This window comes from Podarcis raffonei, chromosome 8, assembly GCF_027172205.1.
Source record: "Podarcis raffonei isolate rPodRaf1 chromosome 8, rPodRaf1.pri, whole genome shotgun sequence".
Lineage (NCBI taxonomy): Eukaryota > Metazoa > Chordata > Lepidosauria > Squamata > Lacertidae > Podarcis > Podarcis raffonei.
This window is the reverse complement of record NC_070609.1, coordinates 38036190-38058346: the sequence shown is the minus strand read 5'-3', so window position 1 is coordinate 38058346 and position 22157 is coordinate 38036190. Positions and strand designations below refer to the sequence as shown.

The window sequence follows — 22157 nt, the reverse complement described above, 5'->3', positions numbered from 1 at the left end:
GCAAAGTTCGTAAACTGGAACACCTACTTCCGGGTTTGCGATGTTTGAGTTCCAAGTTGTTCGTGAACTAAGCTGTTCGAAAACCAAGGTACAACTGTTATTGTTATTACCAACTCTGGGATTTACAACAAAGGCAGGATATTATTAACTAAATACATGCAATGTCAGGCTATAGTCTATTTCATATAACACTTGGTTCAAAAACAGGCAGGCAGGAGACAGGTTAAAGCAGAAGTTTTGCTCTGGCTGCAGATCAGGTGAGCTAATGATAAGGGAGGTTGTGCTCACGCTGTTTGCCAAGGTCTAGCTCTTAACTTTCTGAAGGTGTACATAACCTTCAAGAAAACCATTTTCCTTGGGGAGGGAGACTACAGCTCTTTTTGTACTGTGATAACTTGGCCACAGTAGTTTACAGACCCTCCATGTGCCCCTATTTTCCAGGGATGTTTCTGATTTAGATAAGCCATCCCAGTTTCTGATTTCATCCTGGAATGTCCCACTTTTCTTAGGATGTCCCTATTTTCATTGGAGAAATGCTGGAGGGTATGGAGTTATCCAACCTCTGAGCCATCTGAAGGAAATCTTGTATAGGGAAGGTTTTTTATATATGTTGAAAGCTGCTGAGAGTGGCTGGGGCAACCCAGTAAGATGTATAGGGTATAAACAGTAAAATGATCATTATGGAATGGGACATCCCTATTTTCATTGGAGAAATATTGGAGGGTATGAGTTTATGCTCTGATAAACTCCTGCCTGAATTACTGCTATGTGCTCTACATTGGACTTCCCTAGAAAACACTTCAGAAGTTGCAATTAGTGCAGAATACTGGGATTACGTTGCAGTCAAACCTTGGCTCCCGAAGGCCTTCATACTGTACTTTTCGGCTCCTGAACGTCAAAAACCTGGAAGTGTGTGTTCCGGTTTTTGAACATTTTTCGGAAGCCAAACGGGCTTCTAGAATGGTTTAAGTTCGACAACCGAGGTTTGACTGTATAATAATCCTGAAAGCACTGCTCTGGCTGCCAGTGACTGGTGGTGCCAGTACAAAGCCCTAAATAAGGCCTAAGACACATTCCTTCAAGGACTGCCTTCCCCACAACCAGCCAACCCAAGTTTTGCCAACTGCAGGGGTGGGAGACCTGGCTGGAAACTGTGGGACAAAGCCTTCTTACTGGTAGCACCCTGGATCTACTTTTGTTTTTAATGCTGTGTTTTTGCCAGCTGCCCTAGGCTCTCAGGAGGGAGTGCTTAAGAAATAAAATAATGGTGGTGGTGGTGGTGGTGAAAGGGCTTATCACTGTTTTTAATTATCTTTTGAATGCTATAGCTTTGAATGAAACAGCAGTTTTAAACTGATAATTTTACTGCTTTATTCTTTTTGCTAATCCTTTTGGGTATTTTGCTTTGCATTTTTTACAATTAACATTTTTATGAAACAAATAAAATCATACAATAAACATGTCCCTCCGAACATTCCACCACACTCCCAAGGTGGCTAATAGATGCCAGGATTTGCCCAGGAAGGTAAAAGAACCGCTGCTGGGGTGGGGGAAAGAACAGCGGGAGCTCCTCACTCCCACTGAGGCAAATGAATGCCGTTACAGTATTTATTGGTGGCACGGGGGAAACCAAAGTACCCTTGCCTTGGCTGGCTTTCGCCGCGCCCAACCCACTCACAGGGGGAAATTGCAGGTTTCTTTTCCAAATAAAACCACCCCACCCCACGCCCGTGTGCTCGTCCCCGGCGCTTCCTCAGGAAGGCCGGAGCAGGCGGAGTTGCCATGGCAACCAGCGGCAAGTAGGCGCTCGTTCCTTGCGAAGGGGGCGGCGGCGGCGGCGGCTCCCGCTCTGGCTCTATCGGGAGCGCGCGCGCGCGGTAGCATGTGCTGCCTAGACAGCAATGCCTCTGCCATCGGAATCTCTCCCTGAGGCGCCTGTCCCGGGCCGGGCCTTTTTCTCCTCCTTTTTCTAACTGACAGGGTGAAGGTGGGCCTAGGAGGGAGGTCGCTCGGGGACGCTGTTTCTCGGCTGGCCGACAAGCCAACGACGACAACGTCTTCTGAGGGGGTGGGAGGGGCGGCCACGTGCGCGCGAAGGATCCTGACGAGACGCGAGTCAGCCGCGGCCACGCCTGCCTCGGAGCTCCGAGCGAGGCGGGCGGCGGCTCAAGAGAGCGTTAGCTTTTCCTTCTCGGCAAGGGCGAAGCTCCTGACTCGTCAGCGGCCGGACGCAACGCCAGGGACTAGCGCCGTGGCCAGTTTGAAGCGGCTCCCCGAGGAGGAGTTTCCGCGCGCATTCGCCGCAGCAGCAGCAACAACGAAGGAATTGGGGAGGTGCTTCTCGCCGGGCCTCTGGGCGCCGCCCGCGTTCGGGACGTGCTGGCTCTCCTCCGGCGTTGGTGACCGCGGCGGTCGGTCGGTCAGGCTTTTTGGCACGTCTGAATCGGGCATCTCCCGATTAGCTTATCTGCAAACCTTTTATAAGCTGCACCCTTGTTGCCCATTTCGGGGCGTGGCTTGTTGTTGGAATGTGAGAGGGAGGGCGGCGGGAGAGCTTGACCCGAAACCCAGGAGGGGTTCAGCTGTCTCCGAGTCCAAGCAGGCTCCTGTTTTCGGAAGTCTCCATCGACATCTCCGTCTGTCTCGGTAAATGTCAGGCTGGGAGGCTGGCAGGACAGTCCTTTCCCTCCTTTAGTCAAACTCCCAGGAGCGGGCCCGAAAATTGCCCTGCTTAAGGAGACAGAGGGCTGTCTGTGCCTTCTGGCAGGAGCTGATCCTCCTCTTGTGCTTGTCACAGGGAATCGGTACATCTAGAGCCCAGGTTTGCGTTTCTGATCCCGAATGTGCCAGTCAATGGAGTAATTCTGCAGAGGGGAGAATCAGCAATCCTAGGGCCACCAATGATTTGCAAATGGAAAAGAACGCCAGGGAAGCCTCTGCACGATTGGTATTCTAAATTGAACTTGTTAAGGTGCCCTTTCTTATTACTACCAGTCCCAGTAGGTGGGCAGAATGGGCACAGAGCGCAGCGAGCTACCGTTCTGATGGATGTTTTTTAAGCCTCCTGTTCAACCACTGACTTTGCTCACCGGAGTGACATCTCAAGCACCTTTGTGGTCAGACACCGCAGAGTGAACAAAGGCTGCAACCAGCATCCCGCCCTGAAACATAGGTTGCTAGCTACATATTTCAGGTGGGGAAACAGCCTTACTCATTTGCAAGTACGAAAGTGTCTAGTGACAGGCATTGAATGCTAAAAATGCATCTTTTGCAATATACAAAAAAAGTAGCACTTAATTCTGGAGCAGCCAAGACATCTGTGCATCTTGTCTTTGTTTACTAACTTCTGGGATTTTGGAACTGTGCCTCCGTTGAAATACCTGTTCTGTTTTCTTGCAGATGCCTGCCTGCCTTAGAATCCCACGTCATGACCTGGGACCTGCCTGAGTGAGAAACTTGCGGGGGAAGGCACCTCCTACCAAACACAGTGTGAGTGTTGCCTTTTGGATCATCCTACATGCCTCCTCCACCCTTTTTCTCACTACTGCTGCTGCTGCTGCTGCCAGGAGCGACTCAGTAACCAGCACTGCTGCATTTCTGGCATTCCATTCTAGATGCCACAGATGAGTGGAGGGTTTCGGAGGAAGAGAGACTAAAACAGACACCAACAATTAGGCAACTCCAGGGCTTGGCAGACAAAGGTGCTACTGCCAGGCTGGAGGACGAAGACTTTTGTCCCTACTCTTTCCTCCAGAGAAAAGTTACATTTTAACAGCATTGGAAAAACAAATCATTGGCTTACATTGGAGAAAAGCACGTGGCCTCACTTTGTCCTTGTGGTCTTGTTATCTTTGGCAGCAGATAAAGCCGGGTAAGTGCATTTGATTTGATACGTTTTTAAAGGGACTGATGCCTATTGAACTGATGGTGGCTGTTTAGCTTGCCGTCTACACGGTGAGTCAGAACAGCATCCTTTTTCTGGTTCCTCTCTACCTTTGGGATTACTCTAGGGCAGACTTCTGTAACTTGATGTGCTCCAGAGGTTTTGGACTTACTTACATCTGCCTCACCTATATTGTCTACTCCAGCAGAGCTTGTGCTGTGAGAGTTGTGACCCAAAATATCTGGCATGTATCAGGGTTTGGGAAGGCTGCTCTAGGGGTAGATGCTGAAGCTCAATTGAGAGAGAAATAAACAAATAGGGTGTCTAGAATTTTCACATGTATATTTGAACCTCTAACTCTTATGTTCCATATTCTCTCCTGTTTCCTCTCTTAAGTATTAAAAATGTATCATGTACAGCAAGGATGACAATCCGCTAATGTCACAGCATGTCTGAAATTCTGGCAAAGAGGAATGTACAATTGGACCAGAAGAAAATACAGGATTACTCTTGAACTGTGCAGTTACCTATATCTTTTTCCATCCTAGTTCTGCGCGGGGCTTAAGCTAGAGTTCTCCAGAGCTTAGCACCAAAATCAAGTTTCAATGCCAGAACTCAGTCCTGAAACATGTGAAGCTGTAAAGGTTAAAATGCCTCTGAGCATACACAGAGGGCCTTTGGTCACTAATGAGTAAACACATTTTGTCTGTGGACATCTGGGATTGGGGCAAAAGGCTTCAAGGTCAGAGACTGTACCTTTCAGGCAAGTTTAGGGATGGCGCGCTATGGTTGTGCATTTCTTCACTGCCCCCATTACGGACTCAGGAGAGATCTGTGGGATCATTTATCTGTCTTTCATGGAAAAGCAGGGAGGAACAGAAGGCACTGCAAGTGTGTTCACTTTTTCTTAACTAGTCACATTCTTTTTCCCCTCCTTGAGGAAACTGAGTAAGATGCACAGGACCAACATGTGTCTGACTGGTATGTGTGGAAATAGTTGAGTGATCTGACATTGGGTTGGCTGTGTTTTCCTAACAGAAAGGTCAAAGATTGTCTGTACCTTTATGGCATATAAAAAATAATTACTTTTTAACAATTAAAGCATGCTTCAAGCAACTAAACTAAAATAATACATAGCAAAGCATTAATTCCATTCCTACTGGCATTGGAAACAAGAATTTTTGGTCATACACCTTTATAGTAATGCTATCGTTTTTATCTGTATTTCTAGCTTGCATCACAAACTGTTTTTCATCTTCACAACAGCCCTGGGAAAGGGAATTGTTTAATAGGTAGAGAGTGTCTGTCCCCTTGTTATGTCCCTACATAGCATGTTAGACGCCACCATATAATAGGATTGCCTACTTTAATTGATTTAATCAGTACAATTAATTGACTAAACTTTAACTGCAGATTTAAAATTGACTTCCTGTTAATCACTGGGAATAACAATGAGCAAATATTACTGAATTCACAGCAGTGAAAAGCCATTCAGCCATGGATGCCCCACAAACTTGTTCTCCCATCCCTCCCTTTGTAATCTAATGGACTTTCCTTCCACTTTGTATCCAAAGCTAGCAAAGAGGGACACTTTTAGAGTGGCATCACAAAGGCTTATGTTCTTAGTAGCATTGAAGGCAACTGAAGATTGTTGTCAATGTCAACGTGTCTTTTAAACCTGAATATTTCATAATGCTGATAATTCTTGACCTCGTTTAGTTCTCGAAACCATTGTGATTCTGGTATGCAACTGTTGTGGGGAGTATCCCATTTCCCTCAGAGTTTGATGAAAATAAATAGTTTGCTTCTGTCAAGATCCCTCAAAGGCAGTTTCATTGAGGTTTTATTAATATAGATATACTTTCAATCAGTTAAACGGTCAGGTGATTAACAATGCTAATAAGTTGGCAGTTCTACCTGATAACATGGAGCATTGATGGTAGTCACTGATGTCTGCACTAGTTTGCTGCAGCCTCCTATCCCAATACCTTTCAGTGTTCCTTGAAAGCTGCAGATTGGTTTGTTGATTGTGATTCTTGGCCTCTGCACTAATTTAATTGATTAATGCTGGCATCTCTGCTGATATATGGTTGCAAAAAGCTGTGCTGATTATTTGGCGGGATGGCCTTTCTGCCATATTCATGTGCTTCAATAAATAGTTTGTCAGGGTGTTTCTCTTATAGCTTCCAGTGGCACATGCACACATTGTCCATCGTAAAAGTAGTAATTTGATTTCCAGTTTGGTTTCCCACCTATCCCATACAAGGGGAATCTTACTGGGCGGGGTCACTAATTCCTGGATTTCTCTGTGGAAAAATGCAGAATATCAAACCTTCATAATACAGAATAGCAGACCATTTATTTCTATTGCTTTTCCCTTTTAAGTTTGCCCTACAGATGTAGTAGTGTCCATTGTGTATAATATATCACTCTTCCCAGGAGCAAGGAGGAATTACGGTATATCTGAGACTGATGTGCCTCTCTGTCTCCTCTCATAAGAACATAAAGAGGAGCACTGTTGAATCAAGTCCAAACATTATTTACACCTCATTTTCCATTGTGGCCAACCAGAACTCTAAGAGAAGCCAAGCAGGAGATGCGTACGATAGCCCTCTCCCATTGTTGTTCCTTAAAGACTGATATACAGAGGCCCTTCCTTCACTTTCCATGCCCCACCCAAACAGCCATATCAGTGTGTGTGTGTGTGTGTGTGTGTGTGTTTGCGCATGCACATTGGGTGCCTAACACAGAGACATTTTGTAAAAGTTCTATGATCTCCCAGAAATTCTCTCTCCCTCTCTCTGCTCCCAAGAAGGATAGAAGTAATATTTGAGTCCTATCAATTCTGCAAACATGTATTTATTTTATACAATTATAGCTTCAATGACTTCTCTAAAGCAATGTGGGGCAATGTCATTTGGAAAAAACGCTGATAATTACCTATTAGCCGCATTCCCTTGCATGAGTCTTAAACCAATGTAGGTTTGTTGTGCCTCAGAAGCATGAGCAGCTTTTTCCTCTCAACAATGGAAAAGGTAGCTATAGATACCTTTAAAGCCTTTGATTATATAAAAATAGGTTTCTCCTGTAGCTAGCACCACACATAACTAATACCATCAAACCCTCTTACCAACCCTCTACAGCTAAGGTTAGAATTAATGGCTATGAATTCAAATTCATTAAAAAAATCTAGAGGTACTAAGAAGGCATGCCCCACTTCCCTATTATTATTTGTCCTCACTTTGGGACCTTTGGCAGCAGTGATAATAGTTAATGCCATTATTAAAGATCTTAAAATAAAGGGGAAAGAACACCTAATTAATTTATGGTTATGGAAATTATGGTTATTATGCTGTTTGACCCATTAGCTGCAGCTCCCCACTTAAAACAACTATTTGGAAATTATCAAAAAGTGGCAGGTTTGCAAATTATTTATAATAAAACTGCATTTTATAGCATTCCTCCACTTAAAATACACAATATAATAAATCAGGGATTAAAAGTTCAAATTCACCTGAAACATCTTTGGTTTTAGAGGTCAATATACACTTAGTATACAACCCTTATAATGAAAATAAGGGTAGGGGGAGGTATGATGTGGGAGGTGGGGCAGGCTAGGTAAGGAGCACCCTACACGGGCAGTTAGTGACTGTAAGAAAACTAAAATGTTTTTAAAGGTAGCAAAATTTCAACCTGACTGTGAAAATCCCCCCCACTTCCCTTGGCCCAACTGCTTTGCTAATAATCGGGCTTGTTCTGGATGTAGTGGAGTCTACTCAGACTGCTTGTCTAAGGTCAGTGGTTGTTCTCATCCTGAGCCTATGGAAATTAGTGCAAACACACAGTCCCTTGTCTTGGGCCCTGGTGCTGCTGGGATTAAGAGTACGCCGTATGTCTTGGTGAAAATGGACACGGCTGCCAAGATGAGCAAGCACTGGAATTGAGGAGGCTGGTGTGAGGCCTTTCCATTTCTGCTGTCTCTGGGTGCCAGCCAGCCAGAGTCTTACGAGCCTTCCAAATGATAGTTTCCTTCCTCTCAAGTGTTGGGACCATCCCATTCTCCTGCCTGCTGTGCTTTCTTTGGGGATCTGGCACAGGTGCCTGACTTACACAATCTTGGACTGGTTGGGCTTCTTTCCTTGCCAGTATTTCTTCTGACTCTTCGGTCTGCTATTGGATGACTCCTGATTGCAGCAACCTGTCTTGTCAGCATTATTGAGATCAGACACAACAAAAAATAAAGTTCTTCAAAGAGATTTTCTTTTCTGTATCTAGTTTCGCATCTGATTTGCTGCAGCCTTTTGCTTTATTTATTCAGAACCCTGTAAACTTGCTTTGCTTCTAATTAAAATGCATCCTGATGCACATAAAATGTTTAGTGTAAATTAATGCTGAAATTCTTCAGTCTTCCCCAGGTGCTTGATGCGACATCTTTATAGAGTGATTATTTCATTTGCTGCTATTTTGGGCTGTGTTTTCAGTGAGCCTCATAGAAGCAGCTACTCTTACAGCCTTAGTAGTTGAGATAGATAGGGCATGGAGTCAGGACAGCTGTTGAAGCTTGGGTGGGTGTGGCAAGCCAGGTGCTGAATTAAGCAGAGGATCAGGAGAGACAAAGACACAGGCTGGTTTTATGTATAGTTTATGGTCATAGCGCTCTTCGCTGTCATGCATGCCTCAGTGACCTCCAGATTAGATTTTTGTGGTGCATTTTCTGTGGGACTGTGTTGCAGATAGCCTATAGACTTTGATCTGCAGTGCACCTTCTTGTTTATTAGCTGGTGTTAGGTGGTCCAAACGCAAACTACAGAGCCCAATGCTCTCTGATTTACAAGCCCCAAGCCTAGTGTTAGTAAAGCTCCTTTCTGCAGGTATCTGCTGGGTGATTGAGTTCCTCATTGGAAACTAGGTTGCACAGCCAATCCAGCAGGCTTAATATTCAGTCCTGCTTTTTGCAGGGATTAGCTGCGTGATGCAAGTTTCTCACAGGGAACTAGGTTGTGCAGCCAATCCAGTAGACTTGAACTCACCACCTATCAGCTCATAGGTTGTGATTTCAATCCTTCTTTTTGTAGGGATTACCTGCACGATCAAGTTCCCCATGCAGTCAATCCAGCTGCATTTCTACATGACTTCACATAGGACGTGAACCAAAGGTTCCTCAATCCTACTATAAAACTCAGAGAGGTAGACATTTGGGTTAAAATTTGTGTTTGAAAAGGCAAGTTCCAGTTCATTTTATAACTTCTTATTTTATATATTCCTTCTATCCTTTCATTATATTTCACCAGATATGTCAATTTCACAATAAGCAACACTTTCCATATTTCATTTAACCATTCAGCAATGTATGTTCTTTTATATGCTAGTCACTTTGATTCTTACAGCTATTAATTAGAAAGTTCTTGGAAATCTTTTATTACAGTGCATCTTATTACAATGACACCAGTTGAGATGATAAATGATAGAATGAATGACTTGGAATTTGTTCTTCCGCCTGGTGAAGTATTATAAAATACTCTTGCTGTCTTACTGCTGTCTGTGGATTTTTTTAATCACCTTTTCTCATCTTAAAACATTTAATCTATGAACTGCCATGAAATCTTTGGGTGCAGGGCAGCATACAATTAATAATAATAATAATAATAATAACAACAACAACAACCAACCAAACAAAAATAATACTTAGAGGAATCCAATTGAAATTGACCTAAGATAGTCATTAATTTTAATTGCTCTATTCTGAGTGGAACTTATATTGCATACAACCCAATGCTAAGAATGAGCAGTATCTTCACTGCTGCTATTCTTGCTTTCCATGACATTTAAATATTCTTTCATATTTTATTAGCTTCTATTTTTTATTCACAAGCAAGTACTTTCACCTGTATAAATCTGCCAGTCTTATCACTAGATATTTATTTTCTTTTTTCTGTGGTGCTTGTATCATGTCTGACATTATGTTGCACATTTGACTCCTAACATTATTCCCCAGAAGATTTCTTTTCATTCAGCTTATAACCAGGGCATTTTTCATAACATTTAATTTTCTGTAAACTTGAGCCTTGCAGCTGAGTTCATGTGCATGTGGTATCATCCACATATATTGTGAATTTACAGTATTGTGAAATATTGTGACACGGCCTTCTCAGTGGTGGTTTCCCATTTGTGGAATGCTCTCCCTGGTGAGGTGTGTTGTTGACTTTTAGGAAGAAGTTAAAAGCATTCTTGTTTCCCCATGCAACCCTGAAATTACTGGTAAAACTGTGTTTTCTAAATATTCTTAGAAAAACATGTTTAACTGTTTTTAAAATGCTTTTATACTACTCCAGGCTTCCTCAGACTCTGCCCTCCAGATGTTTTTGGCCTACAACTCCCATGATCCCTGGCTAGCAGGACCATTGGTCAGGGATGATGGGAATTGTAGTCTCGAAACATCTGGAGGGCCGAGTTTGAGGAAGCCTGTACTGTTCTTAGGTTTGCTGCCTGGGGCTTCTTGAGGAGAAAGAGCAAGATATAAGTTGTATAAATAATAGAAAGGATACGTGTGAACTTTAGAATGGTTTCTGAAAATTTACAACACACTGTTTTTTCCTGTGACAGAAATTTGTATTGTGCTTCTCCATGCATTTTTCATGCATCCTCTTGTGTCTTGAAATCCGAGAACTTATTCCGTGGAATTTCCTAAAGTTAGTGCCTACATTTGAAACTGGGCCTGGTGTGTCCTTGCTGGGTCAGTAGAGAGACAAAAGACTTGTTGAATCTCTTCTTCTCTTCAGCTCATGAGAGATGCCTGTGTCTTGGGTTTCAATGGGAAACTTGCCATTCTTCCACTGACCTGGACTATTTTGAGCTGCAGGATTTGCAAACTTCAGAGAAATGTTGGCAGATTGCCAGAAAGAGGAGGGGCTTGTATGCCAGCTTCAGATACTAGAAAACATGGAAGGAGGTAGCTTTTTGACACTATGCTGTCTTTGGTGAGATTTAATCAGATGTGCCTCTGAGATATATATCATTTTTAAAAATCTAGTGTGAAACAACAGGCAGGATTTGCTGCCTTCTGAGCAAAGAATCTTCTGAGGTTGCTATTCTGCTACTTTATGCCCATCTTCTGTGTGTGGAGCAGGTAGATTTGGAAACCTGACCATGCAAGTGAGGATGACCGTGAAAGATTTCAAAGTCAGAGATGAAAGAACAAGACTACCTTGTCTTAAAAATGTAGCACGGTATTGTTTTTCCTCTACGTGATCGTGCGCACCAGCTCTTGATGGAGCTTACAGCAAGTATATACTTTACATTATTGTTTAAGAGGAAGTCCAGCCAAAGCGTTCTCCCAGGGATTCAGTGGAAACATTGCTTGTAATTTTTTTCTGTGCCATTCTGAGTGATGCACTGTCCATTCAGGAAAGATACTATAAAACACATGGGAAAAGTCTGCACACACATACTCACACACCATCAATCATTGGTAGATTGGGAATGTAATAAGTGATATAAGTGGATTCTTGAACTTGTTTTTATTGTAGTGTAGTAGCCTGTAGATAGCAGTGGGAGAGGAATTGCACTGCCACAGTAGCTGAAGGAACTTGAGTGCTCTTCACTTCTGACAGTAGCAACATCCTGGAACAGATGGCAGTGAGAGTTCGTGTAGTGGAGGAATTTTCTCCTCATGGTCAATGTCATAATCATTCTACTTCAAAAAAGACAGGTGAAATGGCACAATCTGGTATCAGTGTTCAGCTGCCCACTTCATTGGCATGGGGGCTGGCAGGCAAGGGAATGTGCTTGTGAAGAGAAACAACATTTTGGGTAACTGGGCCTGTGTCTCTAGATTGCTGCATGCAGTTTGGCCCTTGGTTTATGGGAAGAGTTTGCAAGAAGCAGGAGTTGCAGTAGGAAAAGTGCAGAGGGAGGGGGAATAAAAAGAATGTGGGAGCTGAAGTTGGGCATGTTTCGTGCAAGGGTGTTAAGCTGATTTTGCATCCATCCATCAAATTAGTCTATCGCAGTGCATAGAAAATTATCCTGTACACCCCCTTCACTGGGCTATGGTAGCAAAGGGAGTGATAGGACCAACACATCTGGATTCCCCGTAATCCAATGGATAGTGGTGGTGGTTTTTAAAAGTGGTGAGAAGTTCAATATGACTTTATCAGAGTGAGTTTTTCCATCTTTATAGACCATCTTTAAAGTGTTCAGCAACTGATCTGCTTGTTTGATGGGTTTCCAGATTGTAGAGGGCAAAGTAAAAGACAATTCGCCCTGGCAGTGCTTTCCTCAGTGCCCATCATGTCCTTTTGCCCAGCTTCAGCGGCTGCTTCTGTCAACCAAGACAGCCAATCTCAAAGTACAATGTTGCCCATGTGTCTTCTGTGTGTGTGGTGTAGTGGTTAAGAGCAGTTGTCTTGTAATCTGGTGAACCGGATTCGTGTCTCCGCTCCTCCACATGCAGCTGCTGGGTGACCTTCGGCTAGTCACACTTCTTTGAAGTCTCTCAGCCCCAGTCACCTCACAGAGTGTTTATTGTGGGGGAGGAATAGAAAGGAGAATGTTAGCTGCTTTGAGACTCCTTCGGGTAGTGATAAAGTGGGATATCAAATCCAAACTCTTCTTCTTCTTGGCACAAAAAACCTCGCAGAGGAAGTTGTAGCTATGCAGATAAATGTGGGTTGCTCTTGTTAATAAGCAGGCACCTCCCTGGAAAGTTTTAGACTTCAAGGGATGGGAGTTCATTTCACAATGTGCATGTGGCAGAATTGGATGTGCCAAAGTGTTTCTTTCGGTGCTGACAAATGGCAAGTTGAGAAGATAGTTCACACTTATTGACATTGTAGCTAGTGTTCTACTCTGAGTAGACCCATTAAAAACAATTGATAACCAATATGGATTTCCATTAATTTCTATAGAAATAATTTAGCTTGGGGCAAGCCTTAATTCCCCCCCCCCCATTAAACAAATAACACTCCAGACCTAAGCAAGGGCTGTCAACTATAGTGGCATAATAACTATGCTAACTTTAATTGATGACAATTCCCCAGGCACTTGAATCATGAATTATTTGCAAATAGTTCCGTATTGGGTTGGGAGTGTCTTAGTGCTGTTGGTATTATTAGCATGCCTCCCATACAAGGGTTTCTATCTTCCCAGCAGGCTCTACAAGCCAAGGTGTGAAAGGCCAGTTGCCAGGTGAAGACTGAGGGAAGTGTTGGCTCCATCGCCAAGCTGGGCACAAGACAGAGGCTGGCAGCTGTTGACAGCTGCTGCGACATCCTGGAGCAGGAAGCTGACATCAACATGGATAACTCAGGTACAGCAGATGCACAAAACCTGCGCCCGTCTTGGTTATTTGGGAAAGACAGTCTGGGAGCCAATGAGGTGTAGTGACTGGAGTTTTGGATTTGGACTGGGGAGGCCTGGAGGCTGATGTGTTTGGGCAGGAAGCATACCTGGCACCTTGGGGCAAGTCAGGAATTTTCCAATTAAGCTCCCTGGCAGAATAAAACAGGATTTCTGCCATGTGTGCTACCCTAAACCCCAAAGAGGGAAACAGATTGGAACCCAATGGGTTAGTTAAGTAGGTATTTAAAATGTAAATGTATTTAATTTGTAATCACTTTTTGATTGGAGTCCCCAAAGCAACATTAATAAAATATGACTTTTTAAAAAATGAAAAAAATGAATCCATATGGATATTGGAAACAGAATGCTAAAATAATTAATTCAAAGAGGAAGCAAAACACAGAAACCAAGAGAAGCAAACACACCTTCCACATGTGGAAACTGGAGACTGTTTAGTTTCTTGGAACATGGGTGGGGAGGACAAAGTGGATGGAGTTTTGAGCGGGGCCAGGACCTGAGCAGACCTGTGATGGTGTCTGTCTGCCTCCTCCTCCTCCTGGTTCTCTCTTGCAAGGCTTGCTATGTACTTGCTATGGGGTTTATTTGGAGGCAGGGGTCTGTATGGAAAGGGACAGTTCAGCTGAAGTAGGATTAGTTGTACAGTATAGCAATGTCTTTGTCTGCTCGCCTCTCTCTGATCATTAACATACACATCCCGGTTGATAGGATAGGATAAAAGCAGGGGGTGTCTTCATGTAGATACTAATGCTGAGCCAGTAACTTATTGCAGGATTTGTCATAATAAGGGTTTAGTGTCGAGTTGGCAAAATCTGTTCCTCCTTTTGCTGTGAATCCTCACATAGGGTGTGGTGATCATCCCCCTCCCTGCCTGTCTCCTTAGCTTTTGGTTTTATGTTCATTGTCCCTTGATGGTGTATGTTGATTAGGAGGCAAGTGAGAAATGAGAGTGCTGAGAGGCTGTTTAGTTCTGCCACTCTTGCAGGAACTATGTGTTTGGTCCTAAGATTGTTACAATCCAGATGAAGACAGTAGGAATGGTAAAAACCCTAACAGTGCTGCCTTTGAATTCTGGAAGTAAGAATTTTGCAGTAGTGTAACTGGCCATAATATTATTTTAAGATGTTACTTTAAAAAGTACTCTGTTTATCATATGAAAGAGAAAGAGACTATTTGAATGAGAGTTGATGTGTTGCTTTTAAAAAGCCTTTTTAACAACCCGAAATTTCCACATTTTCCACAGGTTTTTTTTTTGGGGGGGTGTCAACTGGCTTTCTCTCCCCTCTCATCTGAAAGGAAGTCCATCATTGCCCTATGAATTCTGTTGAAAGTTCCATGCCGTGCACTTGATATGCAGCTGCTTATTCTTTGGAAAAGCCCATGTGCAAAAGGCAAAGGACATTCCATGTGAAGTTTGCAGTGGAAACTTGAACTCCAAACTATGTCAGCAGTGCACTAGCAAAAGCTAGTCTGAAACTGTGTCCCTTTGCTGGAGGGATTCAAGATGGTGTATGTGTGCAGACTTTGAGTCCCTTCTTTCAGGTTGAGGCATTGACCTTGTTCACACACCGTGTAAAGCCATAAGCCATGGTTTGCTGTGCATAAGCAAATCACTCCTTCTTTCAGCGTACACTGAGAGGAAACAAACCATGATCACTGGCTTAAATATGGGATACTGTGATCTGTGGGCTTCCTCCACCTATTTCACACCGATTTTTGCTCCTCCTTTTTCTTTCAATGCTGAACTTGTGGTTTACTGGCCAAGGACTTTTTTAAAGTAGAGTTTCCAGCTGCAGAAATTCCCTGTCAGACATGCCACACCATAAAAGAAAAGCCAAATGAACACAAAGCATTCTTTTCTCCTATGTGCTGTGTTAGTGGCGGTTTCTCCACAGGAGTCAGTATTGATTATTCATTTATGAATTTGCCTTAGTGTAGTAACTAACAGATGCAAAACCAGGAGTACTTTAAGGGGATTTACCAGCATATAATGTAGTGTTGTTTGCCCAAAGATGAAGGTGAAGAAGAATAGGAGGTTCTGGCCAAAAAGAAGGTGTTTTAATATGGCTTGGCTAATTTTGTTTTAAGTATGGAAATGGAGTGCATTCCATCCTTATATAATTTGTATACATGCTGTTCCTGACATTACCTATCATATAAGTGCCTAATAAACACATATGCACATTGTCAGTTTTCTAATGGCACATTTTCCCCACATGTTGCGCCTTACAGCACCCTAAATACCCCTTGTTATTTGACCTCCCTCCAAAAGGAAGAATTGATGCCAGGAGAGAGTTACAGTTCAGCTCTTCTGGCTTCCCTTTCTCTGGTCTTCTGAGCCTTAATTGCCTGAGCTTGCCCAGACATATCAGAGTGAGGAGGTGCTCCCTGTTTTGTGCTGATTTGGAAGTTGCAGCGAGTCCCATTTCTCCCCTTTGTGAGGCCTCACAACAAAGTGCTTCAGTGAAGGAGTATGAGGAGAGAGTTTGCACAGAAGAGAGAGCATTAAAGCAAGATGGCAACACAGCTATGACCAGGAGGGGAGAAGAGCACTGCAGACAGAAAAGAGTGAGTGAGGGGCACGGGGTGGAGGGGGAAAGAATAAGTAAGCAGAAAATGAGTTCTGCACAGAAGCTTATAAAGTGGAACTGGGTGGCATCTTCAGAAGAGCCTTTGACTTTGGTGGGGGTTGCTTGTCTGTTTCCTTATCAGACAGGATAGTAGTTAGAATGCCAGATGTGGACACAGGAAGCCTCCATTCAAGTCTCCACCTATTATGCAAGCAGCTTGCTTCTTGACTTTGGGCGCTAGCCGCTTTCTCTCTTACTGTAGCCTGTAGGGTGGTTGACAGGGGAAAGGCAGAATAGAAATAAAAAGGTAGAATAAATGGTGTATGAGCATCAGAAAGAGTGTTGGATGAGCAGCTGGACATATTGAAATAGTTTATCCTGCTGCAGACATTGGCTTAAAAGTATTGTAGGGGGAAAAAGAATGTTTTAACAAGCCAGCTACACCTGCTGCTTGATGTTTGTAGTGGGACTGGAGTACTCATCCTTTCCCTTTTAATAGAACCACACAAGTGTAACATTTGCAAAGAGTTATTAATTATATTGGGTGCAGGACATACAATTAGGTGATGTGGAATGATGACTATGAGATGACCCTTCTAAAAAAGGCTGGCACATCAGTTGACAGCTCTGAATGTTGGCCTTGTTAGAGCCATTTCATTTTTATCCTTGGAGGTCTGAAATGGACTTTAGATCCAGGTCAGGGTTGGTAAGACATGCATCTGTTTCCTCCCAGGTATTAGTTCCCAGGTTTTTCTCAGGTGTCTCTTCTAGGCTCAGCACAGCCTATGGGAAATCATGAAGTGATGGGTGGTATGTCACCTGCTTGAGACATGTGCAGGGAAAGCAGCACAGGGTAATTATAATCTGCTGTTACTATTTTGACTGGTTTTTAATTGGTGTGATTTTATCTTGATATTATTTGACTACCTGTCAGAAACTGCAGCGTTGCTATTGTTGCTGTTTTTAATCACCTTTCACATCTCTCAGGGTGATATATAATCCTATAATATACTGAATCAGACCCATGGATCCACCTGACTCCATACTGTCTGCACTGACTGGTAGTCATGCTCCATGGTTTCACACAGGGGTATTCCTTGGCTATTTCAGACTGGATGTGATGGCTGTTAATGAAGCGGTTGCAAGTGTAGTGCATGCATTGCAGAAATGAAGGTCTTGCCCTTTTCTATCTATTTTTTGTTCTATAAGCATGTAAAATATATCTGTACTGACAGAAGGCATACACTAAATGCCTTATCAATTAATATTCAAGCCATGGTCCTGTGATTACCTTAAGTCAGTCAATAAATAATTAAAATTTTGTAATTCGAACCCTCCATAACAGTTCAATATTGATTCACCTGAATGTTCCACTTCTGTTTCTTTTACCAAACAACAACATGATCACTTTCAGGATGTTTTTATATGTACTATGTATATATGTAACCACCTAGACTATATTTTATATAGAAAGTCAGGGCAGAATGTCAGAAATAAATATGAGTATGAGCTGTACCAAAATGTTGCAGTGTATCCTTAGCGTTTGTTTGGTGTACAGTGCAAAGCCAGAAGTTCCTCTTCCAGGCATTAACTTTTGTTGCTTTATTATTTTTTCCTTGTCTTTATGCTTTCAATATTCTGAAGCTCCCAGGGCTGATTGTTGTTGTTTAAAGTCTTTTAAAGTTGGGTGCTTGCATACTTTTTATTTTCTGGTGGCCCAGTTTTACCTGTAAAGCAATTAGCACTTGACCATCCAAGTTTGTTCTTTGAGAGTATGATGTGCATTGGGATTGAATGGCATTTTGGTTGGCTGTATTGAGACAAATGTTAAATTAACAAAAATTAAACAACTTTCCCTAGCATAAAGATTCAGAAGTGTAAAAAACTTCATCTATGTGTATCTGTCATACAGCTGTTAACAGCTCAGGAGCTCTCCTTGGAAGCAAAGGAATGACCCTGCCTATAATGCGCATTCACACACAAACCCCAGTTTAGAAGAGGGCATTAAGATAAATCCCTCCTCTGAAAGAGTACTATGTGTGCCTCCTTTCAAACAGTCAAGGGCAGATTTGATGCTTTCCTCTTTTGGCCATTGCCTCTATTGTTAGGAGGCTGACCCAGATCTTTTGTCTCCAATCTTGAGTGTGCTCTGGCTACAGAAGTAATGGAGGAAGTTATGTAAGGTAGTCTAAGGAATTCTCCCTGCCCCAGCCGGCAAGGCAAGGCAAGGCCAGCTGCCCAGCATTGCTGCTTTTTGCCCTCTGACAAAATGGCTCCCTCTGGAGCTGCTGAACCTCTGGAGCAGCCTGGGTATCTGGCAGTGGGATCTGGGAGCTCTTTCCAGAGCTGTGTGCCTGGTCCAAACACAAGTAGTACCTAGCACTAGCAGCAGAGACTTTAAGGGAACCCTGCAATGCCAACTTCTTTTGAGCAGCTGGTGCCAATAATATGTAGTGTAGTGATGCTATCCTAAAGTTGTTGATCATATAACTATTTCTTAGATAGATATTTCTTCATCTGTCGTTAGCTGTTTATTTCTCATATGTAGTGACCCCTTTTTGCTCTCCATTCTTTGCTCCTTTCACAAACCAACCAGCTGTTGGGTGGAGGGAGGGAGATAGTATTTATTTTTAGTTGCCCACAGAACAACTTGGGTATTTTTCACTTTGCAGAATCATAGGTTCTGTCTTCTGTGTGTTTTTCTTTCTTGCTTATGGTGACAGGAATTCAGACTGCTGTGAGTGAAGAGCTCCTCCACCTGGGGCACAGAGGCAGTGTGGTATTTATCTCTTCTCCATGCTTGTGTGGTCATTGTGTGCATCCCACTTGCCAAACTTCTTCAGGGAGTTTTGGGCAGCAAGAAGTGGTGATGTGGCATCTCTGTCTTTTCTGTCTTACTATGCCATCTCCCCGAGATGTGTACTTACGTCGCTGTGCTTGGAAAGCTGTTTCTCTGTGCTTTTTTGTAAGATCGGAGGCCATTATTTCCGTGTGTGAATGAATAATGCTTTCTTAAAATATGAAACAACCCAGGCTTCACTCAGACATACTCATTTTTGTTAGGTAAAGCTGGGAAGGTACAGTAGCTGTGCCTGTCCATTAAAATAATTATAAAATCAAAACATTAGGGTAACACTTTTCATTATGTCCCAACTAAAAAGTCACAAAGCAGTAATCATATTTTTACATTCTGCAGAGCTAGATATTCAGTAAAAGGGAAAAAAGCTATTTTGTGGAGGGTGGGGAGAGAGAAAAACATATGTCCCCTAGGGCATGTGGAAAATGTTGTGCAGTCTGAATTTTGTAACAATTCATTTGAAGTACAGTCGTACCTTGGATCCTAAACGCCCTGGAAATCGCACGTTTTGGCTCCCGAACGCCACAAACCTGGAAGTGATTGTTCCAGTTTGCAAATGTTCTTTTGGAACCCAAACGTCCGACGGGGTTTCGAACATTTTGGAAGTCAAATGGACTTCTGGAACGGATTCTGTTTGACTTCTAAGGTACGACCATACATGAGCAGTTATGCAGACTTTGCCAACAGTCCTAACTAACTGTGCTTATCTGGGAGTAATCTCCATGGCACTTAGTAGGGCTTACTTTTGAGTAGCCATGCATAGGTTTGTACAACATTAGGTGACTTCCAGGGGCTAAGCAGATTTCAAGTTGCCCCATGAGCTGTAAGGCCAAAGAGAGGACAATTCTCCATTTGAGAATATAAATTTGGTCCAACCTCTTGGCAACTGCTGAGGGTAAATATCTAACATGCAAGGTAATTTTTCTTTGATTTCAGCAGCATCACAGCATTCCTTTCTTTGGTCATCATGCTAATGTTAGGCTTTGTTGGGTGATGGCTCTGCCCAGAGTTTTGGTGGGAGAAATAGCCTGTGGCCTACGCCCACCCACCAACAATCCTTCCTGCAATAATGCTTGGCAGGTGCATTTCATCTTGCATCAGAAGCTCTTGCTTTGCAGTTCGTACTGTTCACGGCCCTTCATGGTGTAGCACTCTGCTTCATCACATGCTAATCTTCCTCTCATCTCATCCCTGCCTGGCACCTGCTCTGCTTGATAATAATTTCCTGCTTTGTTGCAGAGGGAAGATTCTTCAGTGGGAAACGGCCCAGCTTGCCGGGGGCACGTCAGCTTCCCATGGTACAGAAGTTGGTGGACTCTTTGGCCCAGCTACAAGAGGAAAAGTTGCAGCTGCAGCAAGAGTTGTTGCTGCTGCAGGAAAAGCTTTCTGCACAAGAGAGCAGCCAACTTAGTCAGACTGTACAGCTGCAGAACCAGGTATGTTGTCATTCAGGCTCCTTGTAGCGGGACAACATGCATCTCTGCTAGCTATTTTTCTGGGAGCAGCTTGTGGAATCCTTGCCTCATCCTGGATGGCATCCTAGATTAGTCATCCCATCCCAGGATTTGTCTCAGTAAAGTAATTGCGTCATTATAGGACACCCCCCCCCAAAAAAAACATGGAGAGACCATGCTGTGTGCTTGTGATAGTTTTTTCTGCAAAAGCAATACCTGTGTGTAGTACTTTCTTGAATTCCCTAGTAAGAAACTTTATAATGGACCTTTAAGAGCACTTCACAATCTGCTCAGTATTTTACCATCCTGAATAAGTTCATGCCATCCACAAATTTGGATACTTGCAGTTTTAGAACAAGAATAAGAAGGATTAATCTTACCCTACCCCACTAAAAGGTAAACACCAAAACAGACCAGAATCTTTCCACATCACGATTAAATTAAGATCCTTAAACAGTGAAAAGTAATGTTTCCACCCAGTGAGCTGACAGTGTTGACTGCAGGACGGTTTCTCTGGGGAAAGCATTCCACAACTGGGGAATCACCACTGAAAATGCCTTTTGAACTTGTGTTTCAAAAAAGACCCTTGGCATTCACTTTTTCAGTGTGGTTTTAAATAAGCCTTTCTCTTTCCCTCCCTCTCTCTTTTAGTGTGGTTTAAAGCTAACCTGCAAACTGTTTTGTACTGTTTCTGCTATGGAAAAATATTGTATTTATTCTTAATCTATTATTTTAAATAAGCCACCTGTATAGTTTTATTGATGTTCAGTCTTATAAATTTAAGAAACTTAACTGTCCAACGTGGAAGTGATATGTATTTAAAGCTACCTTTCTGCGTTGGTAGACAGAAAGTCTGAAGGACCAACTCCTGGAGCAAGCACAGGAAATGAACAGGCTCCATTCGGTGTTGGTGAGCTACATAATCTTCTTTGCACTGCTAACATCTCCGAAAGACTTTCTTCCATAATACATGTATCATGAAAACATTTACATGTAGGCTAAACTATAAACAGAGGAAGTAACTGCTGTTGAACTCCTTTCTGAGTAGGAATGCATGTTACGGCAGCAATACTTGTGTGTGTGTGTGTACATGTGTGTATACGTGTTTACAGCTTTGGATTTCTTTACCCCAACTAGGGGATGGTGCTCATGTATGTGACTAAAATTGTTCTGAATGAGCAACTTGGCTTTTGCAATTATATGTGAAGCAAAACCCTGAAGGTGGCTTAGCACAGGGTTACAAGTTTTGCAAGTTAAATGTGGTGAATTTGACCCACATTGACCTCCATTTTTCCTGAGGTCTCCCCAAAAAAGCATTGCAAGCAGCCTGTTTGCTGATGTTTGTGGAAATTCAACATGCTCCTGTAAACAGCTGAGTTCATCACACTTTGCTTATTGATTTGGCCTAGGCAGGAAGGACTGTCGATTCTCCCACTCTTGAGTTACTTTGCTGAAATCCCCCTCCTTCCCATTGGAAAGGTTAATCCTGTTATCATGCAGATTTTCCCTTAGTGTTTATAATCCTTGCTTTATGCTACTGTTGTTGTTGTTGTTTAACAAATCCTTCCCTTAACCTTGCTGAGGACTTAGCTCTAAATTGGCCCATCTCATCTGAGGAGATGACACCTATTTCCAGTAGTGATATGCTCCCCATCATAAAGACAGGACTTGTTTCTGTGCAAGTTCTTCTTGATTCTTCTTGATTCTGGGGGTGGGGAAGCGCAGGGCCACTCCATTTGAAACACCTGTGGGAGAAGTATAAACTTAGAGACCCTGCCTGATGTCTGCTTTTCTGAAGGAAAAAAGAGCTGAAGAGGAGTTGCCCATAAACAGCAGGAACCAAAATGCACCCAGCATTGAAAAACACATGCAGGAAACAAAATGAATATGTAATAAGTACACTACAGATATGTTAATAATTGAATAACAAAAGCAATAGTCCACACAATGCAAAATGCCAAGTGTACAAATTATAAGGGTGTTACCAGCACTGGTGGGTGTGAAGGAAAATGGCAATTAACCCACCTACACACAGT

At 42.9% G+C, this 22157-nt stretch overlaps 1 protein-coding gene across 10 annotated transcripts in view; it reads left to right on the top strand.

Annotated features, from left to right (window-relative positions):
- The window catches only part of KIFC3 (kinesin family member C3), a 36861-nt gene that overhangs the window by 2741 nt on the left and 11963 nt on the right, over positions 1 to 22157 (top strand). The window contains exons 1-6 of one of the 10 annotated variants that reach the window (XM_053399297.1): positions 1811 to 2646; positions 3400 to 3489; positions 3615 to 3871; positions 13034 to 13190; positions 19907 to 20103; positions 20966 to 21031. In XM_053399297.1, coding sequence (XP_053255272.1) covers positions 13178 to 13190; positions 19907 to 20103; positions 20966 to 21031 — 276 coding nt within the window. In that variant the 5' untranslated portion in view covers positions 1811 to 2646; positions 3400 to 3489; positions 3615 to 3871; positions 13034 to 13177. Of the gene's footprint in view, positions 1 to 1809; positions 3194 to 3399; positions 3872 to 13030; positions 13191 to 15685; positions 15809 to 18533; positions 18590 to 19906; positions 20104 to 20965; positions 21032 to 22157 lie in introns of those variants that run through there. The other 9 variants (XM_053399301.1, XM_053399296.1, XM_053399298.1 and 6 more) reach the window with 9 other exon arrangements.